Here is a 23,588-nt window from a genome sequence, read left to right as displayed (position 1 = left end):
GGAGAGTCAGAGCCTCAGGTCCTGCTTCTTCGTATCACGTTCGTGGAATGATTCGGCCGGGAGGCGGGTGGCGGAGCCTGACGGGGTGCGGCTTGTCACTTGTCGGTCCAAAAACTGCAGTACGGGCGGGACAGACACCTGTCTGTCAAAAAAAGTGCAGTACAAATAGTTACATAGATGAAAAAATAGCAGCAGTGGTTATGAACTGAAGTAATTGAACTTCAGTTCAATTTTTCTTTTTAGTTCTTGAGTTCAGAAGGTTGTAAAATGAAAGAGAGTACTGTATCAGCTAAAAGTTTTTCTAGACTGGAGGGATGTAAACAATCTGGGTGGGGTGTGGTAATATAGCACTGGATTTACCAATCCCACCATGGCAAGTTGTGGAACTGAGTTCACTAAATCTGAGTTTATCGGCCTACACCAGAAAAATGATCCTGAAAGTGGATGGATTGCAAAAACCTAACTAGTTCAGAGAAGGGAGTTTGTTACCCATATCCAGCCCTAATTTGTAATGCCCTCTGATGATGTCTCGTAATCCACTCAGTTGTAAAAAGATCCACTCCAGGATCCACTAGTAATCTACTCAGGAAAATAAATGTGGCCTTGCCAATGTGGCTCACATTCAAGAGACAAGGGGAGCAATTGAGGGAAAACAAAAAATAAGGAAAAAAGTACATGACCGGGAATTATATAAATCAGCAGGAAACCTATTTCTTCCTGAAACTAATTGCTTAATGACCTCACAGATCTCAAGATCAGTTTCTCAAAACTTTACAAATGGGATTGTTCAAATTTGATAAGCAGCCTTGCAGTAGTTTCCCTGTCTTTTCCCCTTATTAGAGTTTTAGCTTTAGTGCAAAATGCCATATTCCTATCCCATGATCATCATCATATGCAGTCCCTCGAAATCGAGGAAGACTTGCTTCCACTCTAAAAGTGAGTTCTCAGGTGACTGTGCAGTCCAATGCGGGAATTACAGGCACCAAGTTTCGAGCCGCGCCGAGAACGGTGCAGTCCCGACCTGGACGGCCGTTTTTCGAGCCACAAAGTGCACCTAAAAAAAAACTTCCAGATTCTCCAGCTCCCTGCTGGTCATTTGCAGCTCGGCGCGGCGCAGCACGGCTGTAGGGGGCGGAGCCAGGTCCCTGCGCTGAAAACAGTGTCGGGACCTCTGCACATGCGCGCTACAGTGGGCGCATGTGCAGTAGCTCCAGGCGCCCAAAACTGTGTGGGAGGGGCCCAAGCACGCAGCCCCTAGCCCTGGCCGAATGGCCTCACTGGGGCTCCGTGAATAAGGCTCCTCCCACGGCCAGCTCCTGCTTCCTCCCGACACGACCCGACTCCCGCTTCCCGCCCCCCCGCCTCCGGACCGGACCGGACACTGACCAGACTCCCGCTTCCCCCCCCCCCCCCCCAGCCCCCCCGGACCCGAACTCCCTCCCCCCGACCTGACCTCCCTCTCCCCCCGACCCGAACCGAACCGACCTCCCTCCCACCCTCCCACCACCCCCTCGACCTGCGCTCCCCCCGACCCGACCCGCGATCCCGACCGCACCCAACGCCACCTACCTGTAAATCTGGTGCTGGGGACGGGGCACTGCCGAAGTCCCGGCCGGGCCCATTCAGCCTCCCTCCCCCTTCTCCTTCCACACCCCCCCATCTCCTTTTCCCCCCCCCCATCTCCTTTCCCCCCCCCATCTCCTTTCCCCCCCCATCTCCTTTCCCCATCTCCTTTCCCCCCCATCTCCTTTCCCCCCCCCATCTCCTTTCCCCCCCCCATCTCCTTTCCCCCCCCCCATCTCCTTTCCCCCCCCCATCTCCTTTCCCCCCCCCCATCTCCTTTCCCCCCCCCCATCTCCTTTCCCCCCCTCTCCTCCCCCCATCTCCTTTCCCCCCCCCATCTCCTTTCCCCCCCCCATCTCCTTTCCCCCCCCCCATCTCCTTTCCCCCCCCCCATCTCCTTTCCCCCCCCCCATCTCCTTCCCCCCCCCATCTCCTTCCCCCCCCCCATCTCCTTTCCCCCCCCCCATCTCCTTTCCCCCCCCCCATCTCCTTTCCCCCCCACCCATCTCCTTTCCCCCCACCCATCTCCTTTCCCCCACCCATCTCCTTTCCCCCACCCATCTCCTTTCCCCCACCCATCTCCTTTCCCCCCACCCATCTCCTTTCCCCCCACCCATCTCCTTTCCCCCCACCCATCTCCTTTCCCCCCACCCATCTCCTTTCCCCCCACCCATCTCCTTTCCCCCACCCATCTCCTTTCCCCCCACCCATCTCCTTTCCCCCCACCCATCTCCTTTCCCCCCACCCATCTCCTTTCCCCCCACCCATCTCCTTTCCCCCCACCCATCTCCTTTCCCCCCACCCATCTCCTTTCCCCCCACCCATCTCCTTTCCCCCCACCCATCTCCTTTCCCCCCACCCATCTCCTTTCCCCCCACCCATCTCCTTTCCCCCCACCCATCTCCTTTCCCCCCACCCATCTCCTTTCCCCCCACCCATCTCCTTTCCCCCCACCCATCTCCTTTCCCCCCACCCATCTCCTTTCCCCCCACCCATCTCCTTTCCCCCCACCCATCTCCTTTCCCCCCACCCATCTCCTTTCCCCCCACCCATCTCCTTTCCCCCCACCCATCTCCTTTCCCCCCACCCATCTCCTTTCCCCCCACCCATCTCCTTTCCCCCCACCCATCTCCTTTCCCCCCACCCATCTCCTTTCCCCCCACCCATCTCCTTTCCCCCCACCCATCTCCTTTCCCCCCACCCATCTCCTTTCCCCCCACCCATCTCCTTTCCCCCCACCCATCTCCTTTCCCCCCACCCATCTCCTTTCCCCCCACCCATCTCCTTTCCCCCCACCCATCTCCTTTCCCCCCACCCATCTCCTTTCCCCCCACCCATCTCCTTTCCCCCCACCCATCTCCTTTCCCCCCACCCATCTCCTTTCCCCCCACCCATCTCCTTTCCCCCCCACCCATCTCCTTTCCCCCCACCCATCTCCTTTCCCCCCCACCCATCTCCTTTCCCCCCACCCATCTCCTTTCCCCCCCACCCATCTCCCTTTCCCCCCACCCATCTCCTTTCCCCCCACCCATCTCCTTTCCCCCCACCCATCTCCTTTCCCCCCACCCATCTCCTTTCCCCCCACCCATCTCCTTTCCCCCCACCCATCTCCTTTCCCCCCACCCATCTCCTTTCCCCCCACCCATCTCCTTTCCCCCCACCCATCTCCTTTCCCCCCACCCATCTCCTTTCCCCCCACCCATCTCCTTTCCCCCCACCCATCTCCTTTCCCCCCACCCATCTCCTTTCCCCCCACCCATCTCCTTTCCCCCCACCCATCTCCTTTCCCCCCACCCATCTCCTTTCCCCCCACCCATCTCCTTTCCCCCCACCCATCTCCTTTTCCCCCCACCCATCTCCTTTCCCCCCACCCATCTCCCTTTTCCCCCCACCCATCTCCTTTCCCCCCACCCATCTCCTTTCCCCCCACCCATCTCCTTTCCCCCCACCCATCTCCTTTCCCCCCACCCAGCTCCTTTCCCCCCACCCATCTCCTTTCCCCCCACCCATCTCCTTTCCCCCCACCCATCTCCTTTCCCCCCACCCATCTCCTTTCCCCCCACCCATCTCCTTTCCCCCCACCCATCTCCTTTCCCCCCACCCATCCTCCTTTCCCCCCACCCATCTCCTTTCCCCCCACCCATCTCCTTTCCCCCCACCCATCTCCTTTCCCCCACACATCTCCTTTCCCCCCACCCATCTCCTTTCCCCCCACCCATCTCCTTTCCCCCACCCATCTCCTTTCCCCCCACCCATCTCCTTTCCCCCCACCCATCTCCTTTCCCCCCACCCATCTCCTTTCCCCCACCCATCTCCTTTCCCCCCACCCATCTCCTTTCCCCCCACCCATCTCCTTTCCCCCCCACCCATCTCCTTTCCCCCCACCCATCTCCTTTCCCCCCACCCATCTCCTTTCCCCCCACCCATCTCCTTTCCCCCCACCCATCTCCTTTCCCCCCACCCATCTCCTTTCCCCCCACCCATCTCCTTTCCCCCCACCCATCTCCTTTCCCCCCACCCATCTCCTTTCCCCCCACCCATCTCCTTTCCCCCCACCCATCTCCTTTCCCCCCACCCATCTCCTTTCCCCCCACCCATCTCCTTTCCCCCCACCCATCTCCTTTCCCCCCACCCATCTCCTTTCCCCCCACCCATCTCCTTTCCCCCCACCCATCTCCTTTCCCCCCACCCATCTCCTTTCCCCCCACCCATCTCCTTTCCCCCCACCCATCTCCTTTCCCCCCACCCATCTCCTTTCCCCCCACCCATCTCCTTTCCCCCACCCATCTCCTTTCCCCCCACCCATCTCCTTTCCCCCCACCCATCTCCTTTCCCCCCACCCATCTCCTTTCCCCCCAACCCATCTCCTTTCCCCCCACCCATCTCCTTTCCCCCCACCCATCTCCTTTCCCCCACCCATCTCCTTTCCCCCCCACCCATCTCCTTTCCCCCACCCATCTCCTTTCCCCCCACCCATCTCCTTTCCCCCCACCCATCTCCTTTCCCCCCACCCATCTCCTTTCCCCCCACCCATCTCCTTTCCCCCCCCACCCATCTCCTTCCCCCCACCCATCTCCTTTCCCCCCACCCATCTCCTTTCCCCCCCACCCATCTCCTTTCCCCCCACCCATCTCCTTTCCCCCCACCCATCTCCTTTTCCCCCACCCATCTCCTTTCCCCCACCCATCTCCTTTCCCCCCACCCATCTCCTTTCCCCCCACCCATCTCCTTTCCCCCCACCCATCTCCTTTCCCCCCACCCATCTCCTTTCCCCCCACCCATCTCCTTTTCCCCCCACCCATCTCCTTTCCCCCCACCCATCTCCTTTCCCCCCACCCATCTCCTTTCCCCCCACCCATCTCCTTTCCCCCCACCCATCTCCTTTCCCCCCACCCATCTCCTTTCCCCCCACCCATCTCCTTTCCCCCCACCCATCTCCTTTCCCCCCACCCATCTCCTTTCCCCCCACCCATCTCCTTTCCCCCCACCCATCTCCTTTCCCCCCACCCCCCACCCATCTCCTTTCCCCCCCACCCATCTCCTTTCCCCCCACCCATCTCCTTTCCCCCCACCCATCTCCTTTCCCCCCACCCATCTCCTTTCCCCCCACCCATCTCCTTTCCCCCCACCCATCTCCTTTCCCCCACCCATCTCCTTCCCCCCACCCATCTCCTTTCCCCCCACCCATCTCCTTTCCCCCCACCCATCTCCTTCCCCCCACCCATCTCCTTTCCCCCCACCCATCTCCTTTCCCCCCACCCATCTCCTTTCCCCCCACCCATCTCCTTTCCCCCCACCCATCTCCTTTCCCCCCACCCATCTCCTTCCCCCCACCCATCTCCTTTCCCCCACCCATCTCCTTTCCCCCACCCATCTCCTTTCCCCCCCCATCTCCTTTCCCCCCCCCATCTCCTTTCCCCCCCCATCTCCTTTCCCCCCCATCTCCTTCCCCCCCATCTCCTCTCCCTTCCCCCTTCTCCCCCCTCCCTTCCCCCTTCTCCCCCCTCCCTTCCCCCTTCTCCCCCCTCCCTTCCCCCTTCTCCCCCTCCCTTCCCCCTTCTCCCCCCTCCCTTCCCCCTTCTCCCCCCTCCCTTCCCCCTTCTCCCCTCCCCCTTCTCCCCCTCCCTTCCCCCTCTCCCCCTCCCTTCCCCCTTCTCCCCCCTCCCTTCCCCCTTCTCCCCCCTCCCTTCCCCCTTCTCCCCCCTCCCTTCCCCCTTCTCCCCCCTCCCTTCCCCCTTCTCCCCCCTCCCCTTCCCCTCTCCCCCTCCCTTCCCCTTCTCCCCCCTCCCTTCTCCCCCTTCTCCCCCCCTCCCTTCTGCCCCCTCCCTTCCCCTTCTGCCCCCTCCCTTCCCCCTTCTGCCCCTCCCTTCCCCCTTCTCCCCCCTCCCTTCCCCCTTCTCCCCCCTCCCTTCCCCCTTCTCCCCCCTCCCCCCTCCCTTCCCCCTTCTGCCCCCTCCCTTCCCCCTTCTGCCCCCTCCCTTCCCCCTTCTGCCCCCTCCCTTCCCCCTTCTGCCCCCTCCCTTCCCCCTTCTCCCCCCTCCCTTCCCCCTTCCTCCCCCTCCCTTCCCCCTTCTCCCCCTCCCTTCCCCCTTCTCGCCCCTTCCTTCCCCCTTCTCCCCCCTCCCTTCCCCCTTCTCCCCCCTCCCTTCCCCCTTCTCCCCCCTCCCTTCCCCCTTCTCCCCCCTCCCTTCCCCCTTCTCCCCCCTCCCTTCCCCCTTCTCCCCCCTCCCTTCCCCCTTCTCCCCCCTCCCTTCCCCTTCTCCCCCCTCCCTTCCCCTTCTCCCCCCTCCCTTCCCCTTCTCCCCCCTCCCTTCCCCCTTCTCCCCCCTCCCTTCCCCCTTCTCCCCCCTCCCTTCCCCCTTCTCCCCCCTCCCTTCCCCCTTCTCCCCCCTCCCTTCCCCCTTCTCCCCCCTCCCTCCCCCTTCTCCCCCCTCCCTCCCCCTTCTCCCCCTCCCTTCCCCCTTCTCCCCCCTCCCTTCCCCCTTCTCCCCCCTCCCTTCCCCCCTTCTCCCCCCTCCTTCCCCCTTCTCCCCCCTCCCTTCCCCCTTCTCCCCCCTCCCTTCCCCCTTCTCCCCCCTCCCTTCCCCCTTCTCCCCCCTCCCTTCCCCCTTCTCCCCCCTCCCTTCCCCCTTCTCCCCCCTCCCTTCCCCCTTCTCCCCCCTCCCTTCCCCTTCTCCCCCCTCCCTTCCCCCTTCTCCCCCCTCCCTTCCCCCTTCTCCCCCCTCCCTTCCCCCTTCTCCCCCCTCCCTTCCCCCTTCTCCCCCCTCCCTTCCCCCTTCTCCCCCCTCCCTTCCCCCTTCTCCCCCCTCCCTTCCCCCTTCTCCCCCCTCCCTTCCCCCTTCTCCCCCCTCCCTTCCCCCTTCTCCCCCCTCCCTTCCCCCTTCTCCCCCCTCCCTTCCCCCTTCTCCCCCCTCCCTTCTCCCCCCTCCCTTCCCCCTTCTCCCCCCTCCCTTCCCCCCTCTCTCCCTCTACCCTCGCTGTCAGAAACACAGACACTGACAGACAGAGAATGAGAGACACACAGTCAGACAGAGAGATAGAGATACACTGGGGGGAGGGAGGGGGGGGGGGTATCCCAGCATGCTGTTGGAGGGCTCCCGGTGCTGCAGTCGGTAAGTAGAAAATGTTTTATTTATTGATTTAAAAAAAAATTATTTCTTATTAATTTTTTTTGATTGATTTATTGTTTGATTTATTGATGTTTTTATCATTTATTATTGATGATGGCTCTTTATTTGTAAAACTGAAGTGTTTAATGTTTGTAAACTTCCCTTTAAACCCCCCCCCCCCCCCCCCATTCCCTACGCCTGATTTGTAACCTACGCCTGATTTTCAAAAGTGTAGACAAGGTTTTTTCGAGCGTACAAAAATCTTCACTTACTCCATTCTAAGTTAGTTTGGAGTAAGTTTTCACTGCCGAAACTTTGAAAACAGGCGTAAGTGGCCGGACGCGCCCCCTTTTGAAAAAAAAATTCTGTTCCAAAGTGAAATTGTTCTAACTGACTAGAACTGGAGCAAACTAAATGGCGAGAATTCCGATTTCTAAGGTACTCCGTTCTACACCAGTTGCTCCTAAAAATCAGGAGCAAATCATGGCGAAACTTGGGGCCACAGTCTCTGTCACAGGTGGTACAGACAGTGGTTGAAGGAAAGGCTGGGTGGGAAGCCTGGTTTGCCGCACGCTCCTTCTGCTGCCTGCGCTTGGTTTCTGCATGCTCTCGCCGATGAGACTCGAGATGCTCAGCGCCTTCCTGGCTGCTCTTCCTCCAGTTAGGGCGGTCTTGGGCCAGGGATTCCCAGGTGCCGGTGGGGATGTTGCACTATATCAAGGAGGCTTTGAGGGTGTCCTTGAAACGTTTCCTCTGCCCACCTGGGGCTTGCTTGCTGTGTAGGAATTCCGAGTAGAGCACTTGCTTTGGGAGTCTCGTGTCGAGCATGCGGACGATGTGGCCCGCCCAATGGAGCTGGTTGGATGTGGTCAGTGCTTCGATGCTGGAGATGTTGGCCTGATCGAGAACACTGACGTTGGTGCGTCTATCCTCCCAGTGGATTTGCAGAATCTTTTGGAGGCGGCGCTGGTGGTACTTCTCCAGCACTTTGAGGTGTCTGCTGTATATGGTCCATGTCTCTGAGCCAACGGAAGAGAGTGTTTGAAGACTCGGACCTCAAATCTGGCACCAAGCTTATATCCCGATCCACTGAACAGTTGAGTCACACATGCCTGTCGCATTGTCCCTGCATTGTATACCAGTGTTATCCAGAATTGCTGTCTCTAGCCTTATCTGCCCATTCATTCACTTCTTAATATTAGTCCTTTTATGTGTTTTCTGGTGATTTTAGGTGTGTTAATCTTGAAATGCCAATTTCCCGTAACGTCCAGCACCATGAAGTAGCTCAATAAAAGTTCCACTTGCTCCTTATTATACATTTTACTAGATAACAAACTTCCCAGAATTGATTGTTATCTTCTCCAGCTTTCTGTTTGAACCTGTCTTGGTGACTATTGTTGTATCACAATTCCTCATTAATGCCAGAAGCTTAGTTTGAAGACACATAGCAGTTTCTTTCAAAGCCTGGCATAAATCCCTGAATGACTTGTACAAAGCAGTTTTAAAAAAGTAAAAATGGAAGCTGCAAAACTGCCTCATTAAGCCATTTCAGTACCTGTATGTTTCGCCTTCTCTCAACCACTGTAGGAACGCTGTGATTCTGCTACATCTGTAATTTTTCACCTCTCTGAGTTGTTTTAAGAACATAAAAAATAGGAGCAGGAGCGGCCTGGTCCACCATTCAATAAGATCATGGCTGAACCTGTATATCAACTCCACTTTCCTGCCCGATCTCCATATCTCTTGATTCCCTTAGTGTCCAAAACTCTTTCGATTTCAGTCTTGAATATACTCTTTGACTTAGCATCCACAGCCCTCTGGAGAACAGAATTTCAAAGATTCACAATCCTTTTGAGTGAAGAAATTTTGCCTCATCTCGGTCCTAAGACTGTGACCCCGAGTTCTAGATTCTCCAGCCAAGGGAACCATCCTCTCAGCATCTAGCCTGTCAGTCCCTCTAAGAACATTATACGTTTCAATGAGATCACCTCATTCTTCTAAACTCCGTTCTTCTAAGGCTGGGATCAAATCTGGACTTGTCAACATTTGAAACATGTTTTAGACACTGGTGAAAGGAGTTGAGGTATTGATAAGAGACGATGCAGCAAGATTTCACGTTGTGTTTAATTTTAAATTTAAAAACATTTGTATGTGTGGGGCGGGGGGAATGTGGTGAATTTTTCAGACTAATCTCTTGAATTTAATTCTGTTATTTCTTTGGTTTGTAATTTACACTTGTCCAACCCTAGCTCTTATTTTATTAAACAAGTGGATTGCTGAAAATTGAGCATACCATGTCCTCAATTCCTCGTTGATTTAAAAAAAAATTAAAGATATTCTGTGAGTGCTACCACTGAAATTTGTCAAATGCATTTTGTTGGGTTGTGTACTGAAATTTTGATTAACGACATTATTCCCTGTAGGAATATCAGTTACTCGCAAAAGTGATCTGATAAAGACAGCTGACTTTTCCGAGTGATTTTTGATATATAAAATCCAAATAGCTTGTCATGGTATTCAGCTGACGGCGAAGCCCTGGGATTTTGATCGATGTCTGTTCTTCGTTCAGATGTACTTTGATGTTATGTCACCGAGCATGCAATAAAAAAGCAATTTTTTGGAAATATTTTGCTTACTGTATCTCTTGTTTCTGTATTTCAGTAGCATTCTTCCGGTATTTATTTTTCAAGAAAATTCCTCCCTCCAATTTTGTGATATTTTCTGCTTCTGAGCTCCTTCTATACATGAGGAGATGAACTGCTGACCAGTCCCAGTATTAATGCACTTTGTAAATAGCCATTGGGTGAGCTGCAGTGACCTGGATTGAATTTTTTTTTGTTCTCTTCCTTCCCTGAACCCCATTGGTAACTGCCTCCACTTTGCTGAGCATATTACTTATTTTGTAAAATATATAAATATTTTACAAAATAAGTAATATATATATTTAAATGAAGGTTATAGGTCATTCTGAATTTACTCTTTCTGGGAAAGGTAATTTTGTGCAATTGAATATAACTGTGACTCTGACGCAAGGTCATCAACCTGAAACACTGGGCTGAAAATTCTGGCCTCGCCGAGTCTGTACGAAGCGCGCACGCACCCGGCGAGGTCTCGCAAAAGCCGGTTTTCGGGGCGAGATGCGCATGTGCCGAAAACAGCTTTTCCGATTTGTCAAAATCTTCCGCATCCTCGGGAGAAGGACACTTGCACGGCAGGGATTGGGCTGTTTGCCCAACTTATGCCCAGCGAATGTCCTTCAAACTTTTACGCCTGGTAAGGTAAGTTTATAAAAAAATGTCAAGATGTGTTTCTTGTTTTGGGAGGGTTCTCTCATTGATAGTAATGGGAGTCCGTACAAAAGGAGTTCCCATTTGTATCAATGAGAATACTACCTAGTGATTGGTAGTCCAGGCCCATGTGACTCCAGCATTTCGCTACGTACGGGGAAGTTATCTCCCTGTATGCGGCACATCGAATGAAGGCCTCCGACCGCAATTGAAGGTGCCTCTATGACCACCAGGTATTTTCGTAAATTTTTTTTAGGGTTGGAGGCCTTCGTTCGAAGGAAGCCTCCGACCACAAATCCCCCCCCCCCCCCCCCCCCCCCGTTAACTTTGCTTCTCTCTCCACAAATACTGCCTGACCGGCTGAGTATTTCCATCATATTTTATTTTTTATTTCAGATTTCCAGCATCCAAAGTATTTTGCTTTTGAATAACCAGATTGATTACTAGGTTGAGAGGGTTGTGCTATGAGGAGAGATTAAGTCAATTGGGTTTATACTCTTTGGAGTTTGGAAGAATGAGACGTGATCTCATTGAAACATACAAGATTCTGAGGGGGATTGACAGGGCAGATGCTGAGAGGCTGTGTTTCTCCTGGCTGGAGAGACTAGAACTCGGGGCCATTACCTCAGGATAAGGGGTTGGCCATTTAAGACAGAGATGAGGAGGAATTTCTTCACTCAGAGGGTTGTGAATCATTGGAATTCTCTACACGAAAGGGCTGTGGATGCTGAATCATTGAGTATATTCAAAGCGGAGATAGGTTTTTGGACTCCTAGAGGAATCAAGGGATCTGGAGACTGTGCGGGTTGCAAGCTCAAGGGGCTGTATGGCCACCGCCTTCTCCTAATTCTTATGTTCTTGTGTGTATCTACTGCATTAGAGAAATGCGATTGATTGATTGATTGAGGATACTGCGAAGTGCTACAAGGTTGTTGCGGTGAGGAAAGGACCAGGCTTGACTATGATGTCCCATCTCATCATCAAGTAGTCTGCTGATCGTCACAGTTTGGGCTCATACAAGAATAGAATGATCATGTGGGCACGGTACAGGAAGGTTGTGGCCCCCCCATGGGACCGTGGCCAATTTCTATCCCACAAATATTGCGTCCCTCGCGTAATCGACAAGCTTTTAAAACCCAAGGGTGGCACTTAACCACTCCTTACTTTACCTCCTGATCTCTCCTGCTTTCTCCACCACCATCTTTGGTGTTGACATGCAGAAGAAGCTCTGGCTCTTTACTTGGGCTTCTCAGTTTAAAAAATGAGGATACCTTTCCAGCCACTTCTATGTATTTGGTGCTTCAGGACACAATTTCAATAGTTGAGCAACTATTGTTCTTATCCTTTTTGTTTTTATGTCTATTCCAGCACTGAGCTACTTGATATTTTCTTTCCTTCCCAGCTCAACTAACAAGAATGAAGCTTAAAGAAATCAATCGGACTGCTATCCAGGCGTGGAGTCCAGCACAGCAACACCCTATTTACCTGGCTGCAGGTAAGAGAACTACTGGCATGAAGATGCAGTGGAATAACAATCTGAGAAAACCAAGCTGTTCTCAGAAATCTTCAGTGCATCTTACAAAGAGTATAGTTGTCCACATTAAAATGAATCAAAGCAGTGGAAAGGGAATGGGAGAAATAGAGACAAGGATGTTACATGTTTTTAAAAAGTATTTGTTGTCATGATGTGAGTAACATTGGTAAGGTGCCATTTTATTGCCCTTCCCAAGTTTCTCTGAGAAGCTGGTGGATTGATTTGCTAGGCCACTTTCGGAGGGCATTAAGATCAACCATGTAGTGTGGACTCGAGTCCAGTGTAGGCCAAACTGGGGAGGGCTGGAAGATTAATTTCCCTAAAGATCATTCGTGAACCAGTTTCCCTGATTACTTTTCGACCCACAATTTACCATGTTTACTGATTTCCATTTCCCAACTTGCCGTGGTGGAATTTGAACTCATGAACACTGGGTTGCTACTGCACCCAATATTATTGACCTTGGGGTGTTTGGGATAGGGAAAATGAGACATGTTTCCATTCCTTATTGCCATCCAGTGATCTTGCTGGAAAGTATATGTTTGTGGATTTCGAGTGAGGACAGGACCATACTTGGATGCCATGCCACCTCACACGAAAAATGGTATGCTGACTGTTACTGTTTGGGCTCACGAGAAAAGAACAGGCATCTAGGTAAGGTTCAGGAAGGCTGCAGGCACCCATGGCCCAGCATGGGTGACTGTCTTCAGAAGAGAGAGTTGAAAGGAAATAAATTTGTACAACTGAGACTTTTATTTGGTTTAGTGGCTCTTCTGCTGGAACATGGCTTCACAACATTAAATCTGAATTAAAAACCAAGCTTTGACTGAAAAGCTCTGTTAACCTTAAGTGACTGAGTGAGTTTCTCGAAGTGGAGCGCTGTGTTATTGCAGTTCATTGTATTTTCAGACTGAGCACATCCTGGGGAAAGGCAACTTACATTGGCTGGACATTGATCAGTACTTATGTCAATTAATAACTGAGATTTTGGCTATAGAAATTACTCTGGCACTCAAGTTTGCTTTTGTATCAGAGAATAATGAATGGCTATTTTAACTCAGTCAAAATAGTTGCACCAAATTAAATGGAATTTCCCCCCCTTGCATTACACATGAATAGAAAGTTCTGCTGAATATCTCTCATCTGATCATTGTAAGTGTTTTAGCAAAATAGAACCACAGGAAAACAATCCAATCCTGTTAATTCAAAGTTATTTTTTATGCTGTTGATTTGTCCAATTATCGAAGTGAGTAACATAAATAATACAACAAAGTGGGAATTTAGTGCAAAAAATTAAATGATCAGATAATTTGAACTAAGCAACTTTGCATTAAGACTAGACTGAAGTTTCAACCAGATGGAAACTTGGTTGAGGAGCGATAATACCTTACCCTTAAATGACACCTCCCCGCCTGGCTGCACCTTCCACCGCTTGCCTCGCCATGGTGGCGGTGTGGCTTTCATCACCAAATCATACCTTGGTATGTCTCCCTACTCCTCCGGCACACTCTCCTCTTTTGAACATCTCTCCTTATTCCACCCCTCTCACCTCTCATTTAAAATTCTCGTTTTGTACCACCCACCCAAGTATGATAAAAATGTTATTACCGATATTTCTTTACCACTTTCCACCCTTGGCCTCTGCACAGAACGACTTCTCATCCTCGGTGATTTCAACCTCCATCTCAATTCATCATGTGCTCTCTCATTTGAGTTCACTACCCTCCTGTCCTCCCTTAATCTCTCCCTCCATGTAAACTCCCCAACAAATATTCACAGCCACTCCCTTGACCTTGCCATCTCTCGTGGCCTCGCTACTCCCATCGTGTTAATCGCAGATAAGGCCATCTCTGACCACTTCCTCGTATCACGCTCCACCCACATAACCCTTCCACCCACGGCCCCCCCCCCCCCCCAAACCCTACCTCCTGTGTCCGTCCCTGGAAAAAAAACTCTCCCGACTCTCTCTCAGTTGCACTGAAGAACTCCCAATTGTCCAGCCTTTGGTTCTCCAGTCGCCATGACATTTCTGCGGCTACAGATCTGCTCAACCACACCCTCACCACCACTTTTGATGCCCTAGTCCCTGTTAAAGCAATTACTCTCTCTCACCCTGGCCATTCCCCCTGTTACAGCCCTGATCTTTGCTCCCAAGGGACACAGCAGTGAATGGATATGGCGGACAACTGGTTTAGCCATTCACCGCCAGATTGGCTGGACCACATAAAGCATTATCGGGTCCTACTTTTGTCTGCCAAAATCACTCACTATTCTGGTATGTAAAGATAATCCCCGGCTTCTATTCTCTACTGCTAACCGTTTTTTAAACCCCAGTCCCCAGTCTCCACCCTCACCTCTGACAATAAATGTGAGGAGCTCATGGATTTCTTTGTCTCTGAGATTGAGATCATCCGTCCGACCGTCTTTGCCTCTTCCTTTCCTTCCCCTAGCCCACCAGGCCAAGCTTCTCTAAGGATCCCCCTTGCCCTGACCTTACATCTTTCTCCAATTTATCTCCGATCTCCCCTCATGACCTTTCCGAGCTCCCCCTGTCCGTGAGACCCACTTCCTGCTCCCTTGACCCTATTCCCACCAAACTGCTGACCACCTAACTTCCTTTTCTGGCTCCCATGTTAGTTGACATTGTTAATGGTTCTCTCTCATCAGGTACTGACCCCTCTCCCTCAAATCTGCCATCATCACCCCCTCTCCTCAAAAAAACAACTCTTGACCCCTCTGTCCTTGCAAACTACCGCCCCATCTTCAACCTCCCTTTCCTCTCCAAACTCCTCGAACGTGTTTTCGCCTCCCAAATTCGTGCTCATCTTTCCCGCAACTCCATGTTTGAATCCCCCTAATCTAGTTTCCGTGCCAGCCACAGTACTGAAACGGCTCTCATCAAAGTCACAAATGACATCCTTTGTGACTATGACAGAGGCAAACTATCCCTCCTTGTCCTTCTTGACTTGTCTGCAGCCTTTGACACGGTTGACCACTCTATCCTTCTCCAACACCTCTCCACTGTCGTCCAGCTGGGTGGGGCTGCACTCGCCTGGTTCCATTCTTATCTATCTAATCGTAGTCAGAGAATCACCTGGAATGGTTTCTCTTTCCACTCCCACATCGTTACCTCTGGTGTCCCCTAAGGATCTATCCTTGGCCCCCTTCCTATTTCTCATCTACATGTTGCCACTTGGCGACATAATCCGAAAACACAGCGTCAGTTTCCACATGTACACTGATCAAACCCAGCTCTACCTCACTACCACTTCTCTCGACCCCTCCATGGTCTCTAAATTGTCAGACTGCTTGTCTGACATCCAGTTCTGGATGTCAGACTGCTTGTCTGACATCCAGTTCTGGATGACAGAAATTTCCTCCAATTGAGTATTGGGAAGACCGAAGCCATTGTTTTCGGTCCCCGCCACAAACTCCGTTCCCGAGTCACTAACTCCATCCCTCTCCCCAACTTCTGTCTGAGGCTGAACCAGACTGTTTGCAATCTTGGTGTCATATTTGACCCTGAAATGAGCTTTCGGCCACATATCCGCAGCATAACTAAGACAGTCTATTTCCATCTCTGTAACATCGCCCGGCTCCGCCCTTGCCTCAGCTCATCCACTGCTGAAACCCTCATCCATGCCTTTGTTACCTCTAGACTTGACTATTCCAGTGCACTCTTGGCTGGCCTCCCACATTCTACTTTACGTAAACTAGAGGTGATCCAAAACTCGGCTGCCCGTGACCTAACTCCCACCAAGTCCCGCTCACCCATCACCCCCGTGCTCGCTGACCTACAGTTGAGCAGCGCCTGGATTTCAAAATTCTTATCCTTGTTTTCAAATCGCCCCATGGCCTCGGCCCTCCTTATCTCTCTCATTTTCTCCAGCCCCACAATCCCCCGAGTATTCTGTGCTCCTCAACTCCTGCTCTCTTGAGCATCCCTGGTTATAATCGCTCAACCATTAGTAAGTGTGCCTTCTGCTGCCTGGGCCCCAAGCTCGAGGATTCCCTGCCTGAACCTCTCTGCCTCTCTAGTTCTCTTTCCTCCTTCAAGACGCTCCTTAAAACCTACCTCTGCCCTAATTTCTCCTTATGCGGCTCGGTGTCAATTTTTAAAATCTCGTAATACCCCTGTGCAGTGCCTTGGGACATTTCATTTTGAAGGCACTATAGAAATACAAGTTGTTTATAGCAAAAGCTTAGAAAAATCTAAAAACGTTAATGTCTTTTTCTTCCATATTTCCTGCTATACTAAATATTTCTGTCACAGTACTTTGTGTAAATGAACAGAGCCTATTGGTAAAGCATCGTTAGCCCTGACTTCCCGTTGTGGTTCTCCCAACCTCCTGCTATATCTTTGATGGTAGGTGATGGAATCCCCAGCGTAAACAACTAAATATTTGTGCCATTTTCTCCAGGCGTCCCATCAATCTCCCACCGAAGTTATGGCTGGGAGATTGGGACAATTCCTGTGGAAATTTAAGGCCTTTAAATTAGGATTTTTATTTAGATATCCTCCAAACTTGAGCAATAGTAAAGCCTTTTCCACAAGTTGCTGGTGGTCCTGGAGGAGCGTGGGATTCCGTTGGGGAGGCCTTCTCTTCCCGCGCTGCACAGCGCGCTCCCGTCCTCGAGGTTCTCACGCAAAAGGTGCAGTCACGTGTGACTGTTCAACCAATCAGGTACAGTATTCCACAGCTTTCTCATTAATAGCAATAAGAACTCTTATCTACGAGTTCTCATTGCTATTAATTAGAAAAAAAAAACACATTAAACACACACAATAAAAAACACAGCACATAATTAAAATTAAAGTTAATAAATATCTTAGAGAAAAAATAAATTGCGAGTTTTTAAAAAAGTTTTTTAAAATTATGGTTAAAAATAAATGTAACGTAATGGCAGGGTTTTTAAAAATATATGTTTTTAAATTAAATTATATTTTTGTACGTTTTTAAACTCTTACGCCTGTAAAAGTAGGCTATACGCCTGCTTTTATCAGGCGCGAGAATTTTGAGGACATTTGCTGGGCAAGATATGGGTAAATACCGCAATCTTGCCCTTGCAAATGTCCTAGCACCCGATATGTGTGCGATCTGTCAAGCTCCAGCTTGACAGATCGGAAAAGCTGGTCTTCGCGCGTGCACGTCGTGCGCTGAAAACCGGCTTTTGCGATGCCTTCCCGGGTTTGTAGACATTCAGTACGGACCCGGGGAGAATGGGATTTCTGCACCTATATATACAAATAAAGTAAAGGGCATCTCATTTACCATTTAGAATGTATTTAAAAACCCCAAAGATTCCAATTTGATATTTGGCATTGATCACATGTCTATTGTGCTTCAAACACTACATTGTTGTTTTCTGGAAAATTGCCTCAGATAAAATTGAATTACATTTTTATTACACAGGATTATATTCCAGGATCCTGTTGTCTACTTTTCAGTGTAAACATGAATCAGTATCCTTGATTATTATTATAATATATTAATTTACCTCAATTTTATCTCTTGGCATTTTGAAAGCCCAGGATACACAACATGATAGGCTATAATGTTTGAGGTAGGAATTTTGTGTTTAGCAGCAATGGGAAAGGGGAAAGTTATGGGATTTAGCAGCATTGGGGAGATGCTATGGTTTGGCAAAGCTTAGGGAGGGGCCACAGAGATGTATGTTGTCAGCTGTGGCTCAGCGGGTAGCACTCTTGCCTCTGAGTCAGAAGGTTGTGGGTTCAAGTCCCACTCCAGAGACTTGAGCACATAAATCTAGGCTATCACTTCAGTGCAGTGCTGAGGGAGTGCTGCGTTGTCGGAGGTGCCGAGGCCCCTCTCAAGTGGACGTAAAAGATTCCATGGCACTATTTCGAAGAAGAGCAGGGGAGATATTCCTGGTGTCCTGGCCAATATTTATCCCTCAATCAACATAACAAAAACATATTATTTGGTCATTTTCACATTGCTGTTTGGGGGAGTTTGCTGTGCGCAAGTTGGCTGGTGCGTTTCCCACATTACAACAGTAACAACACTCCAAAAGTACTTCATTGACTATAAAGCACTTTGAGACATCCGGTGCTATATAAATGCAAATCTTTCTTTTTTTATGGAAACAGGAGTAGGGCATTCAACCTCGCAAGGATGTTCCACCATTCATTTAGATCATGGTTGATCTGTACAATGCCAATGAGAAGGAAAGACTGTAAGAGAAGGGATAACCATCTGTGGCTAACTAAGGAAATAAGGGATGGTATCAAATTGAAAACAAGGGCATACAATGTGGCCAAGACTAGTGGGAGGCCAGAGGATTGGGAAACTTTTAAAAGCCAGCAAAGAACCACTAAAAAAATAATAGAGAGGAAAGATAGATTATGAAAGCAAACTAGCACAAAATCTAAAAACAGATAGTAAGAGTTTCTACAGGTACAACAAAAGGAAAAGAGTGGCTAAAGTAAATGTTGGTCCCTTAGAGGATGAGACTGGGGAATTAATAATGGGGATCAGGGAAATGGCAGACTTTGAACAAATATTTTGTCACGGTAGAAGACACTAAAAACATCCCAATAGTGGATAATCAAGGGGCTATAGGGAGTGAGGAACTTAATACAATCACTATCACTAAAGAAGTAGTACTCAGTAAAATAATGGGACTAAAGGCGGACAAGTCCCCTGGACCTGATGGCTTGCATCCTAGGGTCTTAAAAGAAGTGGCTGCAGAGATTGTGGATGCATTGGTTGTAATCTACCAAAATTCCCTGGATTCTGGGGAGGTCCCAGCGGATTGGAAAGCCGCAAATGTAACAACCCTATTAAAAAAAAAAGCAAGACGACAGAAAGCAGGAAATTATAGACCAGTTAGCCTAACATCTATCGTTGGGAAAATACAGGAGTCCATCATTATTAAGGAAGCAGTAGCAGGACATTTGGAAAAGCATGATTCAATCAAGCAAAGTCAACATGGTTTTATGAAAGGAAAATCCTGTTTGACAAATTTGCTGGAGTTCTTTTGAGGATGTAATGAGCAGGGTGGATAAGGGGGAACCAGTGGATGTGGTGTATTTGGATTTCCAGAAGGCATTCGATAAGTTGCCACTTAAAAGGTTGCTGCACAAAATAAAAGTTCATGGGGTTGTGTAATATATTAGCATGGATAGAGGATTGGCTAACTAACAGAATAACAAAATGGATCATTTTCCGGTTGGCAAACAGTAACTAGTGGGGTGCTGCAGGGATCGGTGCTGGGTCCTCAAATATTTATAATCTATTTTAATAACTTGGATGAAGGGACCGAGTGTAATGTAGCCAAGTTTGCTGATGATAGAAAGATGGGTGGGAGAGCAAATTGTGAGGAGGATATAAAGAATCTGCAAAGGGATATAGACAGGCTAAGTGAGTGGGCAAACATTTGGCAGATGGAGTATAATGTGGGAAAATGTGAGGTTATCCACTTTGGCAGAAAAAATAGAAAAGCAAATTATAATTTAAATGGAGAAAAATTGCAAAGTGTTGCAGTACAGAGGGACTTGCGAGTCCTTGTGCATGAAACACAAGAAGTTAGTATGCAGGTACAGCAAGTAATCAGGAAGGCAAATGGAATATTGGCCTTTATTGCAAGGGGAATGGAGTATAAAAGGAGAGAAGTCTTGCTACAACTGCCCAGGGTATTGGTGAGGCCTGTGTACAGTTTTGGTCTCCGTATTTAAGGAAGGATATACTTGCATTGGTGGCTGTTCAGAGAAGGTTCACTAGGTTGATTCTGGAGATGAGGGGGTTGGCTTATGAAGGTAGGTTGGGCCTATACATATTGGAGTTCAGAAGAATTGAGGAGTGATCTTATCGAAACATATAAGATAATGAGGGGGCTCGACAAGGTGGATGCAGAGAGGATATTTCCACTCATAGGGGAACTAAAACTAGAGGGCACAGTCTCAGAATAAGGGGCCGTCCATTTAAAACTGAGATGAGGAGCAATTTCTTCTCTGAGGGTTGTAAATCTGTGGAATTCTCAGCCCCAGAGAGCTGTGGAGGCTGGGTCATTGAATATATTTAAAGCGGAGATAGACCGATTTTTGAAAGATAAGGGAGTAAAGGGTTATGAGTAGTGGGCAGCGAAGTCGTGCTGAGTCCTTGATCAGATCAGCCATGATCTTATTAAATGGCGGAGCAGACTCAAGGGGTCAAATGGCCTACTCCTGCTCCTACTTCTTATGTTCTTAGAACCCCATTTACCTGTCTTTGCTCCATATCCAATGATACCCTTACCTAACACAAATCTATTGATCGAGTCTTGAACATTTTAGTTGTCCATCATCCACACACTTTTGGGGGAGAAGTGCTTCCTGATTTCACTCCTAAATGGGCTAGTTCAACTTTTAAGTCTATACGCTCTTGTTCTGGATTCCCTCACCAGAGGAAATAGTTTTTCTCTCTACCTTATCGAATCCTTTAAACATTTTAAAAAACCCTATCAGATCACCCCTCAATCATCTAAATTCTGCTACAGGTGCAGCGTCCAGAATCTGGAGTTCCGGTATCCGGAATGTTCCAGAATCCAGACACCGGACTGATCGGTGGCAGGGTCGTCCGGAATCCGGACCCGACGACCCTTCCGATCTCGGGGCTCCGCCGCTGCCCGACCTCGGGCCTCGCCTCGCCACCGCTGCCCTTTCCTCGAGGCCTCCTCGCCGGCCCGCCCAACGACCTCCTTGGCGGACCCGCCTGACAACCTCTTCAGCGGGGTCCTGCCCGCCCAACCTCCTCAGCGGGGTCCTGCCCGCCCAACCACCTCGGTGGGGCCAGTCCGACGAGGACCTCCTCAGCGGGCCCCAGACAGCCTGAACCGCTCCTTGGCAGGTACTCCACCATCCCCCTTCTGATGTTCCGAAATCCGGAAATACCCGAACCTGGGCTCGGGTGTTTCCGGATTCGTGACATCAGAAAGACGTTCCAAAGTCCCGAAAAACGCGGAATCCGGACGGCCTCGGTTCTGAGGGTTCCGGATTCGGGACGCTGCATCTGTATCAACCTGGTGAATCTACACTCTCTATATCTTTCCTGAGATTTGGTTCCTAAAACTGATCACAATACTCCAGATAGGGGTCTGAAAGCAGCTCAATATCACGCTGCATGAGAACACCAGTGGCTGGTCGGGGCCATAAAAGGAGAGGCGTGAAGGCATACTACTCAAGGGAGTAGCGTGAGCTGGTGCAGGAGGGCGACAGCAGCGAGGAATGATGTCACCAAGGCCCAGGTCGATGATTGGAGCGTGGGCAAATACAGCAGGAGCGGCGAGATCAGGGCGAAGGAGCGGCGAGAGACTGTAGAGGGAAGTGATCGGGGCCCAGGAGAGGCGTGAGTTCAGGGCCCAGGGGCAGCATGGGCTAGCCCACACTGCGATATATGTGTGCACTAGGTCCATGCAGCAGAGTTGGTCTCCAGTCGCCTGGGGTAATCCTTGCCACTGGACCAAGACCGAGCTCTGTCAAGCCCGTGTGGTGGCTGGTGTACAACGGCCACCACACGTTAAAAAAATCCACGCACAGGCATCTTCCACCCTTGAGGATGTAGTTCGGGTCCTTCATTGAAACAGCTGTGAACTCATCTTTTTTTGGCGTGGAAGCAAGTCATCCTCGTTTCGAGGGACTGCCTATGATGATGATGATATAACTGAAGCATCATTTCCTCATTTTTGAATTCCTATGCCGTTAAGTTAAAGGCTAGCATTCCAATACCCATTTAATTACTTTTTCTACCTTTTAGTGATTTGTCTACATGGATACCTAAATCCCATTGCTCCTCCACAGCTCTTAATTTCCCAGCATTAAGAACATATTCTGATTTGTCTTTCTCAGATACAAAGTGGATGGCCTCACAGTTCCCCTTATTGCACTCCAGTAGAATGATTCATGGCACTCAAAATAGATTCTGGCTTTGAAATCACATTAGAGTTTCCCATTACTTTTTTAGATTACATTAATTTTGTGAGATCTTTTGTTCAGTTTGTGTGCTGATTCAGAGTTATTGTTACCACAGACTCCTAGTGCATTTCATGTTGTGCCATTCAGCTCAAGGATTATTACTAGGGTATCTGTGCTGTAAGCAGAGCTTTATCTTGCTTCAAACCATAAAATCCCATACAAACTTTTAGCAGGTCAGGTATTGCGAAAGTAAGTCGTTTCTGCAAAAAGGACTTTGTGCCTGTGTGTGTGGAGGAAGTGTGGCAAATACACACACACAGTCTGGAAAACAGCTGCTAGTTCCAGAAGTAGGAAGACCCTAAACAACTCGGTTGATTGTCCAACATGCTAGATTTTTTCTCAAATGATAATGTAGGCAAGATCGCCATTGTGAGGATAGGTGGAAACTGGTTGCCTGTGATTGCCATAACTTTTCAAAGGGGGTGTCTCGCTAGAAATCAGAAATTTCAAAAGGCTTTTGTTTCAGACAAACAAACAACTCTCCAGACGCTGCTATCCCTATCATATCCATTTAGGTGATCAGAGATAATTACCAGCCAGTTGAGAGAGGATTAGGGGCCTTTTTGAAAGGAACAGTCAGAATAAAGCATCTCCTTTAATCTGGAGTGTTGAAAACCTGGCTGGATGGTGTAGGTACAGTTGGTTCTCTCTGTTGTGCAGTTCAGTTTCAGTTCTGTCTAAAGGCAACATTGGTGCTGCCTGCAAAAGATCGGAATGTTCATCTCACCGACATACATATGTCATGCCAGAAAATCTTGCAGCTAATTGAATGTACAATAATTATGCTCTGACAAATAATTATTTACATTATTATTGACTAATTCAATCTTGTTGTCGGTATTGTGTTGAACTTTTCTTTTGATTCTGTGCAATCTTAATTCTGGTTAAAAAAAAAAATCAGACTTGTAATTTTAACCTGAACAGTACAGTCTGTCACACCATGGTGTTTTGTGCAGATTGGAGAGGTCTAGAATACATGATTGAAAACCTGTGCAATATCTGGTGCGAAGTATCTTTATTAATCTTATGCCATTTCTTGCATGATTTACGATGTGCAAAGGATTGTCATTTTCAGATTATAGGGGCTGCAGCCATTTTATAGAAACTGCAGCTTGTTGTGAAGCTGAAGAGTGGGTAGAGAGCCTGAACTATAACCTCATCATGGCAGGCTTATTGGGCAATTGTTTTCAGTTGGTTGCGGGAAATTGTGTGTGGTTAGAAAATTTACATTAGTGTTAGGCAAAGACACATTTTATTCATGTCCAGTTACCCAAAGCCAATGTTTACCTTGGTACTGTGGTAGCAATGACTTTGTTTGTTTGTTGTTGAGAAAAATCGGTTAATTGCTCAGTTTTTACATTCTGCATAACTTTTAACACAGGCACCTCAGCCCAGCAGCTAGATGCTACATTCAGCACAAATGCTTCCCTGGAGATCTTTGAACTGGACCTGGCTGACTCCACCCTGGATATGAAATCATGTGGTACCTTTTCTTCCCCGCACAGGTAGACCCAAACTAGTGCTGTGTCCTCATGGTCATGCTCAAAATGTATTTTGCTATCTCCATTTAGATTCCTCGACTATGCACTGTTGGTTAATAGGGCAGTCCTCCTCTGCTGTTG

At 49.5% G+C, this 23,588-nt stretch overlaps 1 protein-coding gene across 7 annotated transcripts in view; it reads left to right on the top strand.

Annotated features, from left to right (window-relative positions):
* Positions 1–23,588, top strand: part of sec31a (SEC31 homolog A, COPII coat complex component) — a 147,437-nt gene that overhangs the window by 7,102 nt on the left and 116,747 nt on the right. For all 7 annotated transcript variants that reach the window (XM_070871009.1, XM_070871010.1, XM_070871006.1 and 4 more), the window contains exons 2-3: positions 11,862–11,954; positions 23,348–23,471. In XM_070871009.1, the coding sequence (XP_070727110.1) occupies positions 11,862–11,954; positions 23,348–23,471 (217 nt within the window). The remainder of the gene's footprint in view (positions 1–11,861; positions 11,955–23,347; positions 23,472–23,588) is intronic.

This window comes from Pristiophorus japonicus, chromosome 2, assembly GCF_044704955.1.
Source record: "Pristiophorus japonicus isolate sPriJap1 chromosome 2, sPriJap1.hap1, whole genome shotgun sequence".
In the NCBI taxonomy this organism is placed as follows: domain Eukaryota; kingdom Metazoa; phylum Chordata; class Chondrichthyes; family Pristiophoridae; genus Pristiophorus; species Pristiophorus japonicus.
Note: the sequence above shows the minus strand (reverse complement) of the source record. Positions and strands in the feature narration are given on the sequence as shown.